The sequence below is a fragment of the Salmo salar genome, chromosome ssa17, assembly GCF_905237065.1.
Source record: "Salmo salar chromosome ssa17, Ssal_v3.1, whole genome shotgun sequence".
In the NCBI taxonomy this organism is placed as follows: domain Eukaryota; kingdom Metazoa; phylum Chordata; class Actinopteri; order Salmoniformes; family Salmonidae; genus Salmo; species Salmo salar.
Genome location: NC_059458.1, coordinates 77,468,390 through 77,486,709, shown reverse-complemented (window position 1 = coordinate 77,486,709; position 18,320 = coordinate 77,468,390). Strand labels below are relative to the sequence as shown.

Below are 18,320 nucleotides of genomic sequence, written 5' to 3'. Positions count from 1 at the left end.
CTCCGGAAGGTGGTGATTGACTCCGCTGTCCTGGCGTCATGAGGGAGCTTGTTCCACCATTGGGGTGCCAGAGCAGCGAACAGTTTTGACTGGGCTGAGCGGGAACTGTGCTTCCTCAGAGGTAGGGGGGCCAGCAGGCCAGAGGTGGATGAACGCAGTGCCCTTGTTTGGGTGTAGGGCCTGATCAGAGCCTGAAGGTATGGAGGTGCCGTTCCCTTCACAGCTCCGTAGACAATCACCATGGTCTTGTAGCGGATGCGAGCTTCAACTGGAAGCCAGTGGAGAGAGCGGAGGAGCGGGGTGACGTGAGAGAACTTGGGAAGGTTGAACACCAGACGGGCTGCGGCGTTCTGGATGAGTTGTAGGGGTTTAATGGCACAGGCAGGGAGCCCAGCCAACAGCGAGTTGCAGTAATCCAGACGGGAAATGACAAGTGCTTGGATTAGGACCTGCGCCGCTTCCTGTGTGAGGCAGGGTCGTACTCTGCGAATGTTGTAGAGCATGAACCTACAGGATCGGGTCACCGCCTTGATGTTAGTGGAGAACGACAGGGTGTTGTCCAGGATCACGCCAAGGTTCTTAGCACTCTGGGAGGAGGACACAAAGGAGTTGTCAACCGTGATGGCGAGATCATGGAACGGGCAGTCCTTCCCCGGGAGGAAGAGCAGCTCCGTCTTGCCGAGGTTCAGCTTGAGGTGGTGATCCGTCATCCACACTGATATGTCTGACAGACATGCAGAGATGCGATTCGCCGCCTGGTTATCAGAAGGGGGAAAGGAGAAGATTAATTGTGTGTCGTCTGCATAGCAATGATAGGAGAGACCATGTGAGGATATGACAGAGCCAAGTGATTTGGTGTATAGCGAGAATAGGAGAGGGCCTAGAACAGAGCCCTGGGGGACACCAGTGGTGAGAGCGCATGGTGCGGAGACAGATTCTCGCCATGCCACCTGGTAGGAGCGACCTGTCAGGTAGGACGCAATCCAAGCGTGGGCCGCGCCGGAGATGCCCAACTCGGAGAGGGTGGAGAGGAGGATCTGATGGTTCACAGTATCAAAGGCAGCAGATAGGTCTAGAAGGATGAGAGCAGAGGAGAGAGAGTTAGCTTTAGCAGTGCGGAGAGCCTCCGTGACACAGAGAAGAGCAGTCTCAGTTGAATGCCCAGTCTTGAAACCTGACTGATTAGGATCAAGAAGGTCATTCTGAGAGAGAGCAGGAGAGCTGGCCAAGGACGGCACGTTCAAGAGTTTTGGAGAGAAAAGAAAGAAGGGATACTGTTCTGTAGTTGTTGACATCGGAGGGATCGAGTGTAGGTTTTTTCAGAAGGGGTGCAACTCTCGCTCTCTTGAAGACGGAAGGGACGTAGCCAGCGGTCAAGGATGAGTTGATGAGCGAGGTGAGGTAGGGGAGAAGGTCTCCGGAAATGGTCTGGAGAAGAGAGGAGGGGATAGGGTCAAGTGGGCAGGTTGTTGGGCGGCCGGCCGTCACAAGACGCGAGATTTCATCTGGAGAGAGAGGGGAGAAAGAGGTCAAAGCACAGGGTAGGGGCAGTGTGAGCAGGACCAGCGGTGTCGTTTGACTTAGCAAACGAGGATCGGATATCGTCAACCTTCTTTTCAAAATGGTTGACGAAGTCATCCGCAGAGAGGGAGGAGGGGGGGAGGATTCAGGAGGGAGGAGAAGGTAGCAAAGAGCTTCCTAGGGTTAGAGGCAGATGCTTGGAATTTAGAGTGGTAGAAAGTGGCTTTAGCAGCAGAGACAGAAGAGGAGAATGTAGAGAGGAGGGAGTGAAAGGATGCCAGGTCCGCAGGGGAGGCGAGTTTTCCTCCATTTCCGCTCGGCTGCCCGGAGCCCTGTTCTGTGAGCTCGTAGTGAGTCGTCGAGCCACGGAGCAGGAGGGGAGGACCGAGCCGGCCTGGAGGATAGGGGACAGAGAAAATCAAAGGATGCAGAAAGGGAGGAGAGGAGGGTTGAGGAGGCAGAATCAGGAGATAGGTTGGAGAAGGTTTGAGCAGAGGGAAGAGATGATAGGATGGAAGAGGAGAGAGTAGCGGGAGAGAGAGAGCGAAGGTTGGGACGGCGCAATACCATCCGAGTAGGGGCAGAGTGAGAAGTGTTGGATGAGAGCAAGAGGGAAAAGGATACAAGGTAGTGGTCGGAGATTTGGAGGGGAGTTGCAATGAGATTAGTTGAAGAACAGCATCTAGTAAAGATGAGGTCAAGCGTATTGCCTGCCTTGTGAGTAGGGGGGAAGGTGAGAGGGTGAGGTCGAAAGAGGAGAGGAGTGGAAAGAAGGAGGCAGAGAGGAATGAGTCAAAGGTAGACGTGGGGAGGTTAAAGTCACCCAGAACTGTGAGAGGTGAGCCATCTTCAGGAAAGGAACTTATCAAGGCGTCAAGCTCATTGATGAACTCTCCAAGGGAACCTGGAGGGCGATAAATGATAAGGATGTTAAGCTTGAAAGGGCTGGTAACTGTGACAGCATGGAATTCAAATGAGGAGATAGACAGATGGGTCAGGGGAGAAAGAGAGAATGTCCACTTGGGAGAGATGAGGATTCCAGTGCCACCACCCCGCTGGCTCGATACTCTAGGGGTATGCGAGAACACGTGGGCAGACGAAGAGAGAGCAGTAGGAGTAGCAGTGTTATCTGTGGTAATCCATGTTTCCGTCAGCGCCAGGAAGTCTAGGGACTGGAGGGTAGCATAGGCTGAGATGAACTCAGCCTTGTTGGCTGCAGACCGGCAGTTCCAGAGGCTGCCGGAGACCTGGAACTCCACGTGGGTCGTGCGCGCTGGGACCACCAGGTTAGAGTGGCAGCGGCCACGCGGTGTGAAGCGTTTGTATGGCCTGTGCAGAGGGGAGAGAACAGGGATAGACAGACACATAGTTGACAAGCTACAGAAGTGTTGTTTCTTGTATTATTGTCTCGTGTCTTTAGAGAACTGTTTCACTTTGATATCCTTTTTCTTCTGTCCTGATTTTCTCTTTCTTTTCTTCTGTTAACTAGATATTCTTTGTTGTTCTTCGTTAGCTAGCTAGCTTCTTCCAAAAGAGTCCCTAGCAACTGCTTAGCAACTGGTAAACAATTCAGCTAGCTAAGATAACTACAATTTTATGAAAAATAGTTATTTTTCAAAAGCCTATCTTCTTTGTTTGTTGCTTGTTTTTTCTCCTCTTCAGTCTTGCAGTTTTCTTTTGCTTTTTTCCGATGTACTTCACTCTAAAAACCATGTAAATTTCAATATTTGTAGGAGCTCATTTTTCAGCTGCTGCTGCTCAAATTGGAGTTCCTGAAAGGTAGGCTAACCTTAGCCAGCTACCTAAGTAGCTAGCTAGATAGATCGCTAATGTCAGCTATTCTAGCGACGATTGTGATAATGATGTTCAATGATGTTCAAAATATACATAACCAGATACATAACCATCAGTCTGTGGTCTAACTACCTGTATACTCACCACCACTGGGGACCAACCAACTCTAACCACCTATTCCACATGATAAGTTTGTTTAAAAAATGTAAAGAAATTCCTTGACAAGAATCACTAGAGACTTAAAGCCACAAGGTAGAATACATTTCAAACGTTGCTTGTTGAGAGAGGGGGGAGGTAGATGTAGAAACAATAGAATGTTTAGTACATTTAAAACGTTGCTTGTTGAGTGGGGGGAGGTAGATGTAGAAACAATAGAATGTTTAGTACATTTAAAACGTTGCTTGTTGAGAGAGTGGGGAGGTAGATGTAGAAACAATAGAATGTTTAGTACATTTAAAACGTTGCTTGTTGAGAGAGTGGGGAGGTAGATGTAGAAACAATAGAATGTTTAGTACATTTCAAACGTTGCTTGTTGAGAGAGGGGGAGGTAGATGTAGAAACAATAGAATGTTTAGTACATTTAAAACGTTGCTTGTTGAGAGGGTGGGGAGGTAGATGTAGAAACAGAATGTTTAGTACATTTCAAACATTGCTTGTTGCGAGAGGGGGGAGGTAGATGTAGAAACAATAGAATGTTTAGTACATTTCAAACGTTGCTTGTTGAGAGAGGGGGGAGGTAGATGTAGAAACAATAGAATGTTTAGTACATTTCAAACGTTGCTTGTTGAGAGAGGGGGAGGTAGATGTAGAAACAATAGAATGTTTAGTACATTTAAAACGTTGCTTGTTGAGAGGGTGGGGAGGTAGATGTAGAAACAAGAATGTTTAGTACATTTCAAACGTTGCTTGTTGAGAGAGGGGGAGGTAGATGTAGAAACAATAGAATGTTTAGTACATTTCAAACATTGCTTGTTGAGAGAGGGGGAGGTAGATGTAGAAACAATAGAATGTTTAGTACATTTCAAACGTTGCTTGTTGAGAGAGGGGGGAGGTAGATGTAGAAACAATAGAATGTTTAGTACATTTCAAACGTTGCTTGTTGAGAGAGGGGGGAGGTAGATGTAGAAACAATAGAATGTTTAGTCGACTTCCTCAATAGTGGGTCCAGATGACTCACCACCTCCATGTTAAATCATCTTTATTTAACTACTCTGATGATGGCCATGCTGATGATCATCTCTGTATTTCTGTGTGGAAACAGATGTACATGATGTTAGCAGCACTTCCTCCATAACCTTTAGTACGTTCAGAGGATAACTGCTCTCCGGTGACGTCCCGACTCTTGTCATAGCGAAGGTCACGGGACACTGTCACGTAACCGATCCTCTGACACTATGAAGCCGCTGACGGAGGCAGCTGATGGGCGTGAGTAGTCATAGTAACAGTCCTATGTGGGCGTCTGTCCTGCCGTGGTGTCACCTTCTGTGTCTGTCTGATTTGACAGCTTGGGGTCCAGCCCTCCGGCTTCTCTGGTGACCTCACGGACGAGGTGATTGGCCCGGGAGAGTTGATTGACAGCTTGGTGCTCCAACATTGCCCCTCTGGTGACCTCACGGACCCTCTACGTCATCGGAAAACAGAAACAGGAAACTGATTCTCCAGTTGTTTTATTAAGTTTAATGTTTTTCACGACTATTCTTTCTGTACCTTGTACCTGTACAGTCGCTGTTGACCCTTTGACCCCTGTCCCCCAGGGACAGGTGTGACCTCTACTGTCCACTGACTAGGAAACTGTCAGTCCTCCCTCTGTTGACCCTTTGTCCCCTGTCCCCCAGGGACAGATGTGCCCTCTACTGTCTCTGACTAGGAAATGGTCAGTCCTCCCTCTGTTGACCCTTTGTCCCCTGTCCCCCAGGGACAGATGTGCCCTCTACTGTCCACTGACTAGGAAATGGTCAGTCCTCCCTCTGTTGACCCTTTGTCCCCTGTCCCCCAGGGACAGATGTGCCCTCTACTGTCCACTGACTAGGAAACTGTCAGTCTTCCCTCTGTCCTATTACTCTGTCCTTTCAGTCCTCTCTCTCTGTCCCAATGCCCTACTCCCTGTGGGTCCTGCATGGCTGATCCTAGAGGGACAGCGGGGCGGCCAGCCTACTGCCAGCCTGTAAATCACCCATATGTCCACTATACCCTGGGGATTACTGTCCGGCAGCAGGAGAAAACCACACTACACAGACACTACAGCCACCAACCACAGGGCATATGTTCAAAGCTGTCTCTAAATGAATGGGGCATATGTCACCGTCTTCTGATGTAGAGGAGAGGAGAGGAGAGGAGGGAGAGGAGGGAGAGGAGAGGAGAGGGAGGAGGGAGAGGAGAGGAGAGGAGAGGAGAGGAGAGGAGAGGAGAGGAGAGGAGAGGGAGAGGAGAGGAGAGGAGAGGAGAGGAGAGGAGAGGAGAGGGAGAGGAGAGGAGAGGAGAGACGAGAAAAGAGGAGAGGAGGGGAGGGGAGGGGAGGGGAGAGGAGAGGAGAGGAGAGGAGAGGAGAGGAGAGGAGAGGAGAGGAGAGGAGAGACTCCATCCCAGCCCTTTCTCACTGCCTCTATCCCAGCGACCACCACTGTCCATCTCTCCTGTTATCAGTAGTAATTAGATTTCTCCTCTCCATGGTTTTTTTCCCCTGGTGGCAGTTGACATCCCATAATGAAATGAAGCTCTATTACCCCCCCGACGGGCCCATCGCCACGGTAGCAGCAGCCAACCGGCCCCCTGCTCCTTGACAAGACGAGGAGAGATTCTGAGGGCAGCAGAGTCAGTATGTGATCGCATTCCAAATGGCACCTTATACCCTATTCCCTACATAGTGCACTACTTGTGACCAGAGCACTATAGGATCGTACATAGGGAATAGGGTGCCATTTGGGACGTATCCTCAGTCAGCGATTCTCAATCTGCACAAAAAAACTAATCTCTTCTTCCCCTCCCCTGACAAAAACCCCCTCCTCTCTCTACCCCCCCAATAAACAATCTCCCTCGTCCCATCTGCCATCCCCCGCCACGAGCGCTTAGCACGCAACGCTGGCACCGTGGCATGGTGACATCACGACATCGTGACAGATCTCTGGCTTTGGTGGCCTGGCCCGGGAGGGTAGTAACCTGTACCTCCTCTGTTATAGATTAAAGGAGGAGGGTAGTAACCTGTACCTCCTCTGTTATAGATTAAAGGAGGAGGGTAGTAACCTGTACCTCCTCTGTTATAGATTAAAGGAGGTGGTGGTCTGGCTTGGGAGGGTAGTAACCTGTACCTCCTCTGTTATAGATTAAAGGAGGAGGGTAGTAACCTGTACCCATTCTGTTAAAGATTGAAAAGGGGCCGGCAGTGGCAGTTAGCTGATCTCTGGCTATGGCGCACACACACACACACACACACACACACACAACTGTAATACATGTCTGCGATTAGCAGCAACACTCCTCTGTGTCAGAAGCAGGTCTGGTGTATCTGGGGGAAGCAGGAAGCACCAGAAGGTGAATAATTGTGTACATGGACAATGTCTCTCCTGATGAGAGAATGATATCTGCACCTGCATCATTTACATACACACCTCTATCTATCTCCCCCTTCTCCTATCTCCCTCCTCCTCCTCCTCTATCTCTATCTCTCCCCTCCTCCTCTATCTCCCTCCCCCTCTATCTATCTATCTATCTCCCTCCTCCTCTATCTATCTATCTATCTCCCTCCTCCTCTATCTATCTATCTCCCTCCTCCTCTATCTATCTATCTATCTATCTATCTATCTATCTATCTATCTATCTCCCTCCTCTATCTATCTATCTCCCTCCTCCTCCTCTATCTATCTATCTATCTCCCTCCTCCTCCTCTATCTATCTATCTCCCTCCTCCTCCTCTATCTATCTATCTCCCTCCTCCTCCTCTATCTATCTATCTCCCTCCTCCTCCTCTATCTATCTATCTCCCTCCTCCTCCTCTATCTATCTCCCTCCTCCTCCTCTATCTATCTCCCTCCTCCTCCTCTATCTATCTCCCTCCTCCTCCTCTATCTCCCCACCTCTATCTCTCCCCTCATCTATCTATCTCCCCCTTCTCTATCTCCCCCCTCCTCCTCTATCTATCTCTCCCCTCTCTATCTCTCTCCCCCCTCCTCTATCTTTCTCCCTCCTCCTCTATCTCCCCTCCTCCTCTATCTATCTCCCCTCCTCCTCTATCTATCTCCCCTCCTCCTCTATCTCTCTATCTCCCCCTTCTCTATCTCTCTCTCTCCCCCTTCTCTATCTCTCTCTCTCCCCCTTCTCTATCTCTCTCTCTCCCCCTTCTCTATCTCTCTCTCTCCCCTTCTCTATCTCTCTCCCCTTCTCTATCTCTCCCCTCCTCCTCTATCTATCTCCCCTCCTCCTCTATTTATCTCCCCTCTATCTATCTCTCTCCCTCCTCCTCTATCTATCTCCCCCTTCTCTATCTCTCTCCCCCCTCCTCTATCTATCTCCTCCTCCTCTATCTCCCCCCCCTCCTCTATCTATCTCCCCCCTCCTCCTCTATCTATCTCCCCCTCCTCCTCTATCTATCTCTCCCCTCCTCCTCTATCTATCTCCCCCCCTCCTCTATCTATCTCCCCCCTCTATCTCTCTCCCCCCTCCTCTATCTCTCCCCCCTCCTCTATCTCTCTCCCCCTCCTCCTCTATCTCTCTCCCCCTCCTCCTCTATCTCTCTCCCCCTCCTCCTCTATCTCTCTCCCCCTCCTCCTCTATCTCTCTCCCCCTCCTCCTCTATCTCTCCCCTCCTCCTCTATCTATCTCCCTCCTCTATCTCCCCCACCTCTATCTATCTCCCCCTCCTCCTCTATCTATCTCCCCCTCCTACTCTATCTATCTCTCCCCTCCTCCTCTATCTATCTCCCCCTCCTCCTCTATCTATCTCCCCCTCCTCCTCTATCTATCTCTCCCCTCCTCTATCTCTCCCCCCCTCCTCTATCTCTCCCCCTCTATCTATCTCCTCCCTCCTCCTCTATCTATCTCCCCCTCCATCTCCTCCCTCCTCTATCTCCCCCTCCATCTCCTCCCTCCTCTATCTCCCCCTCCTCCTCCTCAATCTATCTCCCCCTCCTCCTCTATCTATCTCCTCCCCTCTATCTATCTCTCCCCTCTATCTATCTCTCCCCTCTATCTATCTCCCCTCCTCTATCTCTCCCCCCTCCTCTATCTCTCTCCCCCTCCTCTATCTCTCTCCCCCTCCTCTATCTCTCTCCCCTCCTCTATCTTCTCCCCCTCCTCTATCTCTCCCCTCTATCTATCTCCCCCTCCTCCTCTATCTATCTCCCCTCCTCCTCCTCCATCTCCCCCTCCTCCATCTCCCCCCCCATCTATCTCCCCCTCCTCCTCTATCTCCCCCTCTATCTATCTCCCCCTCTATCTCTCTCCCCCTCCTCTCTCTCTCCCCCTCCTCTATCTCTCTTCCTCTATCTCTCTCCCCCTCCCATCTATCTTCCTCTATCTATCTCCCCCTCCTCCTCTCTCTCTCCCCCTCCTATCCCCCCTCCTCTATCTCTCCCCTCTATCTATCTCCCCCCTCCTCCTCTATCTACTCCCCCTCCTCCTCTATCTCTCCCCCTCCTCTCTCTCTCCCTCCCTCCTCTATCTCTCTCCCCCTCCTCTATCTCTCTCCCCCCCTCCTCTATCTATCTTCCTCTATCTATCTCCCCCCCTCCTCCTCTCTCTCTCTCCCCCTCCTATCCCCCCTCCTCTATCTCTCCCCTCTATCTATCTCCCCCTCCTCCTCTATCTATCTCCACCTCCTCCTCTATCTATCTCCCCCTCCTCTATCTCCCCTCCTCTATCTCTCTCCCTCCTCTATCTCTCCTCCCCTCCTCCATCTATCTCCCCCTCCTCCTCCTCATCTATCTCCCCCTCCTCTCTCTCTCCCCTCTATCTATCTCCCCCCTCCTCTATCTCTCTCCCCCTCCTCTATCTCTCTCCCCCTCCTCTATCTCTCTCCCCTCCTCTATCTCTCTCCCCCCTCCTCTATCTCTCTCCCCCTCCTCTATCTATCTCCCTCTATCTCCCCCTCCTCTCTCTCTCCTCCTCTATCTCTCTCCCCCCTCCTCCTCTATCTATCTCCCCCTCCTCCTCTCTCTCTCCCCCTCCTATCCCCCTCCTCTATCTCTCCCCTCTATCTATCTCCCCCTCCTCCTCTATCTATCTCCCCCTCCTCCCATCTCCCCCTCCTCTATCTCCCCTCCTCCTCCATCTCCCCCTCCTCCATCTCCCCTCCTCCCCCTCCTCCTCCTCCTCCTCAATCTATCTCTCCCCCCTTGTATGTGTCTATGACTGCTTCCAGAACTGTGATGAATAACTAGATGCAATTTTTTTTTTTAACAAGGCAAATCAGTTAAGAACAAATTCTTAAATATGTGGTGAACTCTCCAGTTAAATGACACATTTCTCGAGGTTGAAATATCATACAAATATGATCAATGGTTCATTTGAGAGAAGACAACTTCCCGTGTTATGACATCAGCCAGTATTGAAATCTGACATGTATGAAAGACATTTCCGCGATCTAAAAGTCGTATTTCTATAAACTTCCAGTGTAGTGAGAGTGGATTTATCACAATGCTACGTGAACGGAAATATTTCAGATACACATTAGATCATGAAATGACTCAGGGAATAGATAGAACATCACTCAGAAATGCACAAAAAAAAAACAATATAACATTCAAAATGAGTCTTTCCTTTAACAGGGGACACAGCTGACACACACACACACACACACACACTTTAATCTGTCCAATGAACAGCTGAGCAGAAGCTGCGAATTTTCATCACTATTAAGTCAATTTTCTTACTGGTCTTTATGGTATTACTTCCTCTCTCCATCTGGCTCTTCGAGTAGGGCTGGTAAGGTGGTCTCCTTTGAGTAGGGCTGGTAAAGTGGTCTCCTTTGAGTAGGGCTGGTAAGGTGGTCTCCTTTGATGAGGCCTGGTAAAGTGGTCTCCTTTGAGTAGGGCTGGTAAAGTGGTCTCCTTTGATGAGGCCTGGTAAAGTGGTCTCCTTTGAGTAGGGCTGGTAAGGTGGTCTCCTTTGAGTAGGGCTGGTAAAGTGGTCTCCTTTGAGTAGGCCTGGTAAAGTGGTCTCCTTTGATGAGGCCTGGTAAAGTGGTCTCCTTTGAGTAGGGCTGGTAAAGTGATCTCCTTTGAGTAGGGCTGGTAAAGTGATCTCCTTTGAGTAGGGCTGGTAAGGTGGCATAAACATATTCATTGACAACAATAGTAGATATTATACTAATTAAAAATATATATAATAACAAAAACAAATAAATAATATCCCGTACAGAAATGTAATAATAGTCAATGTTCAGACTAATTCAACAAACGACAAGGAAAATGACTGGTTATATAGTCTGTTACGGATAACACATGGAGAGAATAGTACATGTGGTTTCCTCCCTTACTGGAGGCTCCTGAGTGGCGTAGCGATCTAAGGCATCACTACAGTCCCTGGTTCGATTCCAGGGTGTATCACATCCGGCTGTGATTGGGAGTCCCATAGGGCTGCGCGCAATTGGCCCAGGGTCATCCGGGTTTGGCCGGGGTTGGCCGTCATTGTAAATAAGAATTTGTTCATAACTGACTTGCCTAGTTAAATAAAGGTTAAATAAAAAATATATATCATACTGTAACTTGTGGTAAACTGGGATCTACTGTGCTGCCAACACTACAACATCAAACCTTCCCCCAAAACAATACTAAGTTTCTCTTTGTTTGATTGTTCTGTGAATGTAGAACTTTTCATTTGAATTTGGGGAAGTAGGAGTTAATAGAGGGTAGTTTAATAGAGGGTAGGATAATAGAGGGTACAATCACTTTCAATAGATGATACAATGTCAATAATCTCTGCCCTCTCTCTCTCTGCCCCCTCTCTCTCTCCCTCTGCCCCTCTCTCTCTGCCCTCTCTCTCTCTGCCCCCTCTCTGCCACCTCACAGTCTCTCTCTCCCTGACCCTCTCTCTCTCTCCCTCTCCCTGCCCCCTCTCTGTCTCTCTCTCCCTCTCTGCCCCCTCACAGTATGTCTCTCGCCCTGCCCCGCTCTCTCTCTCTGCCCTCTCTCTTTCTGCCCCCTCTCTGCCACCTCACAGTCTCTCTCCCTCTGTCTCTCTCTCCCTCTGTCTCTCTCTCTGTCTCTCTCCCTCCCCACCTCTCTCTCTGTCTCTCTCCCTCCCCACCTCTATCTCTATCTGTCTCTCTCCATCTCTCTGTCTCTCTCCCTGCCCCCCCTTCTCTCTCTCTCTCTCTCTCTCCATTTGTTCTGCTCTGGGGCAGGTAGGGCAGACATGGGAGTGTTGAAAGGTAGAGTATTTATGAGCCCTGTGGGACTGTGGGACAGATTACCTAGAGGGCGTTGGTGCTTGCCAGGCAAGGTTCTACGTGCCTCTTCCCACATCATTCTTCCTCAGCCCGTAAAAACATGCACACGGCATCACACACAGCAGCGGGAGCTCGGTGGATGCTGAAGGTGTTTTCCAGAAATAGTATAGACAAACTGAGGTCATACGGTATAAGGAAGTGAGGTCAAAATGTCAGGAGACTGATCTGAGCAACATTACAGATTCCTATATTTGTCTTCTGTAGAGACGCTACAGTTGATCTTCTATCTCTGCTGTGTCATCAGTAGTCTGGTCACAGAGTCAGGGGTTATGACTGTTACGTTGGGACAGTTCCAATAGCTGAATCACAGGCGTCCTGACAGGGTCAGAGGTTAAGACAGTTCCAGTAGCTGAATGACAGGCGTCCTGACAGGGTCAGAGGTTAAGACAGTTCCAGTAGCTGAATCACAGGCTTCCTGACAGGGTCAGAGGTTAAGACAGTTCCAGTAGCTGAATGACAGGCTTCCTGAAAGGGTCAGAGGTTAAGACAGTTCCAGTAGCTGAATGACAGGCGTCCTGACAGGGTCAGAGGTTAAGACAGTTCCAGTAGCTGAATGACAGGCGTCCTGACAGGGTCAGAGGTTAAGACAGTTCCAGTAGCTGAATGACAGGCGTCCTGACAGGGTCAGAGGTTAAGACAGTTCCAGTAGCTGAATGACAGGCGTCCTGACAGGGTCAGAGGTTAAGACAGTTCCAGTAGCTGAATGACAGGCGTCCTGACAGGGTCAGAGGTTAAGACAGTTCCAGTAGCTGAATGACAGGCTTCCTGACAGGGTCAGAGGTTAAGACAGTTCCAGTAGCTGAATGACAGGCGTCCTGACAGGGTCAGAGGTTAAGACAGTTCCAGTAGCTGAATGACAGGCGTCCTGACAGGGTCAGAGGTTAAGACAGTTCCAGTAGCTATTTCTGTCTGAACGTTGCCTAACCCTTCTGTGTGTGTCTGAACGTGGACTAGAGTGTGTGTCTGAACGTGGACTACAGTGTGTGTCTGAACGTGGACTAGAGTGTGTGTGTCAGAACATGGACTACAGTGTGTGTGTCAGAACATGGACTACAGTGTGTGTCTGAACGTGGACTACAGTGTGTGTCAGAACGTGGACTACAGTGTGTGTCTGAACATGGACTACAGTGTGTGTCTGAACGTGGACTAGAGTGTGTATTGTTGTAACCATGCTAACCCTCCCCTGTATCTCTCCCGTCTCTCCAGACCTGCGGAGGATGACAGCAGGCTTCATGGGTATGGCCATAGCCATCATTCTGTTTGGCTGGGTGATAGGTGTTCTAGGATGCTGCTGGGATAGAGGACTGATGCAGTACGTGGCAGGATTACTGTTCCTCATGGGAGGTAAGAGAACAACACAGATACTGTGTATCATTCAAGTCAAGACCCCCCGGGATTCACCAAACACTTCTTCTTTAAGAAAAATGACAAAGGATGCTTTTAAATAAAAATAAAAATATAACGTTCATAAGATAGTTTGTATTGGGGTCCTAAATCCTGGTGATCAGGTGAACTGGTCCGTAGGATTGTTAATCAATCCGGTGTGGCAGGTAACTGAAAGGTTGCTAGATTGAATCCCCTGAGCTGACAAGGTAAAAATCTGTCGTTCTGCCTCTGAACAAGGCAGTTAACCAACTGTTCCTAGGCCGTCATTGAAAATAAGAATTTGTTCTTAACTGACTTGCCTTGTTAAATAAAGGTTTTTATACATACTATACATACTCACTAGTTACATCAAACTTGAATAGATGATGTCATCTTAACTTCCAGACTGATTGTTTATCAACAGTTAGAGGACTAAAGGTTTTTGATACAATATTGACCCACAGCTCAGGTCGTTACTGTGAAAGAGAATAGACTACAGCTAGGTGACTACAACTCATAGACTACAGCTCAGGTCGTTACTGTGAAAGAGAATAGACTACAGCTAGGTGACTACAACTCATAGACTACAGCTCAGGTCGTTACTGTGAAAGAGAATAGACTACAGCTAGGTGACTACAACTCATAGACTACAGCTCAGGTCGTTACTGTGAAAGATAATACCATCAACAGCTAGGTGACTACAACTCATAGACTACAGCTCAGGTCGTTACTGTGAAAGAGAATAGACTACAGCTAGGTGACTACAACTCATAGACTACAGCTCAGGTCGTTACTGTGAAAGAGAATAGACTACAGCTAGGTGACTACAACTCATGGACTACAGCTCAGGTCGTTACTGTGAAAGAGGATACCATCAACAGCTAGGTGACTACAACTCATAGACTACAGCTCAGGTCGTTACTGTGAAAGAGAATACCATCAACAGCTAGGTGACTACAACTCATAGACTACAGCTCAGGTCGTTACTGTGAAAGAGAATAGCATCAACAGCTAGGTGACTACAACTCATAGACTACAGCTCAGGTCGTTACTGTGAAAGAGAATAGCATCTACAGCTAGGTGACTACAACTCATAGACTACAGCTCAGGTCGTTACTGTGAAAGAGGATACCATCAACAGCTAGGTGACTACAACTCATAGACTACAGCTCAGGTCGTTACTGTGAAAGATAATAGACTACAGCTAGGTGACTACAACTCATAGACTACAGCTCAGGTCGTTACTGTGAAAGATAATACCATCTACAGCTAGGTGACTACAACTCATGGACTACAGCTCAGGTCGTTACTGTGAAAGATAATACCATCAACAGCTAGGTGACTACAACTCATAGACTACAGCTCAGGTCGTTACTGTGAAAGATAATAGACTACAGCTAGGTGACTACAACTCATAGACTACAGCTCAGGTCGTTACTGTGAAAGAGGATACCACTACAGCTAGGTGACTACAACTCATAGACTACAGCTCAGGTCGTTACTGTGAAAGATAATAGACTACAGCTAGGTGACTACAACTCATAGACTATAGCTCAGGTCGTTACTGTGAAAGATAATACCGTCAACAGCTAGGTGACTACAACTCATAGACTACAGCTCAGGTCGTTACTGTGAAAGATAATACCGTCAACAGCTAGGTGACTACAACTCATGGACTACAGCTCAGGTCGTTACTGTGAAAGAGAATAGCATCAACAGCTAGGTGACTACAACTCATAGACTACAGCTCAGGTCGTTACTGTGAAAGATAATACCATCAACAGCTAGGTGACTACAACTCATAGACTACAGCTCAGGTCGTTACTGTGAAAGATAATACCATCAACAGCTAGGTGACTACAACTCATAGACTACAGCTCAGGTCGTTACTGTGAAAGATAATAGGCTACAGCTAGATGACTACAACTCATAGACTACAGCTCAGGTCGTTACTGTGAAAGATAATACCATCAACAGCTAGGTGACTACAACTCATAGACTACAGCTCAGGTCGTTACTGTGAAAGAGAATAGACTACAGCTAGGTGACTACAACTCATAGACTACAGCTCAGCGTTCAACACCATTGTCCCCTTTAAGCTCGTCACTTAGTTTAGGGACCCTGGGACTAAACACCTCCCTCTGGATCCTGGATCCTGGACTTCCTGATGGTGCTGCCCCCAGGTGGTAAGGTTAGGTAACAACACATCCGCCACGCTGATCCTCAACACAGGGGTATGTGCTTAGTCCTGTACTCCCCGTTCACCCTCGACTGCGTGGCTGCACATGACTCCAACACCATCATCAAGTTTGCTGACGTCACAACAGTGGTAGACCTGATCACTGGTGACGATGAGATGACCTGTGACCTGACAGTGTGGTGCCGGAACAACAACCTTTCCCTCAACGTCAGTAAGACCAAGTGTCATGGACTACAGGAAGTAGTCCACAGTGTGGTGAACTACAGGAAGTAGTCCACAGTGTCATGGACTACAGGAAGTAGTCCACAGTGTGGTGAACTACAGGAAGTAGTCCACAGTGTCATGGACTACAGGAAGTAGTCCCCAGTGTGGTGGACTACAGGAAGTAGTCCCCAGTGTGGTGGACTACAGGAAGTAGTCCCCAGTGTGGTGAACTACAGGAAGTAGACCCCAGTGTGGTGAACGACAGGAAGTAGTCCACAGTGCCGTGGACTACAGGAAGTAGTCCCCAGTGTGGTGGACTACAGGAATTAGTCCCCAGTGTGGTGGACTACAGGAAGTAGTCCCCAGTGTGGTGGACTGCAGGAAGTAGTCCCCAGTGTGGTGAACTACAGGAAGTAGTCCCCAGTGTGGTAGACTACAGGAAGTAGTCCCCAGTGTGGTGAACTACAGGAAGTAGTCCACAGTGTCGTGGACTACAGAAAGTAGCCCCCAATGTGGATGGGGGCGAGCACGTCATTGACAGGGCTGCACTGGAGCAGGTCCAGAGGTTCAAGTTCCTTACTGTCCAAATCATCGTGAAGAAAGCCCGACAGCGCCTTTTCTTCCCCCTCAGGAGGTTGAAAAGATTTGGCATGGGCCCTCAAACCGTCAAAAAGTTCTACAGCTGTACCATTGAGAGCATCTTGACTTGGTATGGCAATATCACCGCCGTTAAAGACTCCAGCCTCCCAAGCCATAGACTGTTCTCTCTGCTTCCGCACGGCAAGTGGTACCAGTGCATCAAGTCTGACACCAACAGGCTCCTGAACAGCTCTATCCCCAAACCAAATAGCTAACGAAATGGCCTACGAAATGGCTAACTAAATAGCCTACGAAATGGCTAACTAAATAGCTAACTAAATAGCTAACTAAATGGCTAACTAAATGGCTAACTAAATGGCTAATGAAATAGCCAATGAAATAGCCAACTACATGGCCAACTAAATGGCTAACTAAATGGCTAATGAAATGGCAAACTAAATATCTGAGTTGAACCTTGTATTGTATTTTTATTTACACACGCACACACTGACTCTATACACACTGACTCTATACACACTGACTCACCACACACTCACTCACCACACACTCACTCTATAAATACTGACTCTACACACACTGACTCTATACACACTGACTCTATACACACTGACTCACCACACACTCACTCTATAAATACTGACTCTACACACACTGACTCTACACACACTGACTCTATACACACTGACTCTATACATACAGACTCTATACATACAGACTCTATACATACAGACTCTATAAATACTGACTCTATACACACTGACTCTATACACACTGACTCTATAAATACTGACTCTACACACACTGACTCTATAAATACTGACTCTATACACACTGACTCTATAAATACTGACTCTATTCACACTGACTCTATACACACTGACTCTATAAATACTGACTATAAATACTGACTCTATTCACACTGACTCTATACACACTGACTCTATACACACTGACTCTACACACACTGACTCTACACACACTGACTCTACACACACTGACTCTATAAATACTGACTCTATACACACCGACTCTACACACGCCGACTCTACACACGCTGACTCTACACACGCTGACTCTACACACGCTGACTCTACACACGCTGACTCTACACAGGCTGACTCTACACAGGCTGACTCTACACACACCGACTCTACACACACCGACTCTACACACACCGACTCTACACACACCGACTCTACACACACCGACTCTACACACACCGACTCTACACACACCGACTCTACACACACCGACTCCACACACACCGACTCCACACACACCGACTCTACACACACCGACACTACACACACCGACTCTACACACACCGACTCTACACACACCGACACTACACACACCGACACTACACACACCGACACTACACACACCGACACTACACATACCGACACTACACATACTGACTCACCACACACTGACTCTATATATACTGACTCTATACACTGACTCATTACACACTGACTCTACACACTGACAGGGCCCTACAAACTACACACAGGGGGTTACTGTGAAAGATAATAGCATCAGCTCAGGGGGGGTTACTGTGAAAGATAATAGCATCAGCTCAGGGGGGGTTACTGTGAAAGATAATAGCATCAGCTCAGGGGGTTACTGTGAAAGATAATAGCATCAGCTCAGGGGGGGGTTACTGTGAAAGATAATAGCATCAGCTCAGGGGGGTTACTGTGAAAGATAATAGCATCAGCTCAGGGGGGATTACTGTGAAAGATAATAGCATCAGTTCAGGGGGGTTACTGTGAAAGATAATAGCATCAGCTCGGGGGGTTACTGTGAAATATAATAGCATCAGCTCAGGGGGGTTACTGTGAAAGATAACAGCATCAGCTCAGGGGGGTTACTGTGAAAGAGCATAGCATCAGCTCGGGGGGTTACTGTGAAAGAGAATAGCATCAGCTCGGGGGGTTACTGTGAAAGATAATTCCATCAGTTCAGGGGGGGTTCAGGGGGGTAACTGTGAAGGATAATAGCATCAACTCAGGGGGGGTTACTGTGAAAGACAATAGCATCAGCTCGGGGGGTAACTGTGAAAGAGATAAGCATCAGCTCAGGGGGGTTACTGTGAAAGATAATAGCATCAGCTCAGGGGGTGTTACTGTGAAAGATAATAGCATCAGCTCAGGGGGGATTACTGTGAAAGAGAATAGCATCAACACCTGCATA

General features: G+C 48.4%; 1 protein-coding gene across 1 annotated transcript in view; it reads left to right on the top strand.

Moving 5' to 3' along the window:
• tmem178b (transmembrane protein 178B) overlaps positions 1-18,320 on the top strand; it is a 198,820-nt gene that overhangs the window by 162,443 nt on the left and 18,057 nt on the right. The window contains exon 4 of the mRNA XM_045700178.1: positions 12,962-13,099. Within this exon, the coding sequence (XP_045556134.1) occupies positions 12,962-13,099 (138 nt within the window). The remainder of the gene's footprint in view (positions 1-12,961; positions 13,100-18,320) is intronic.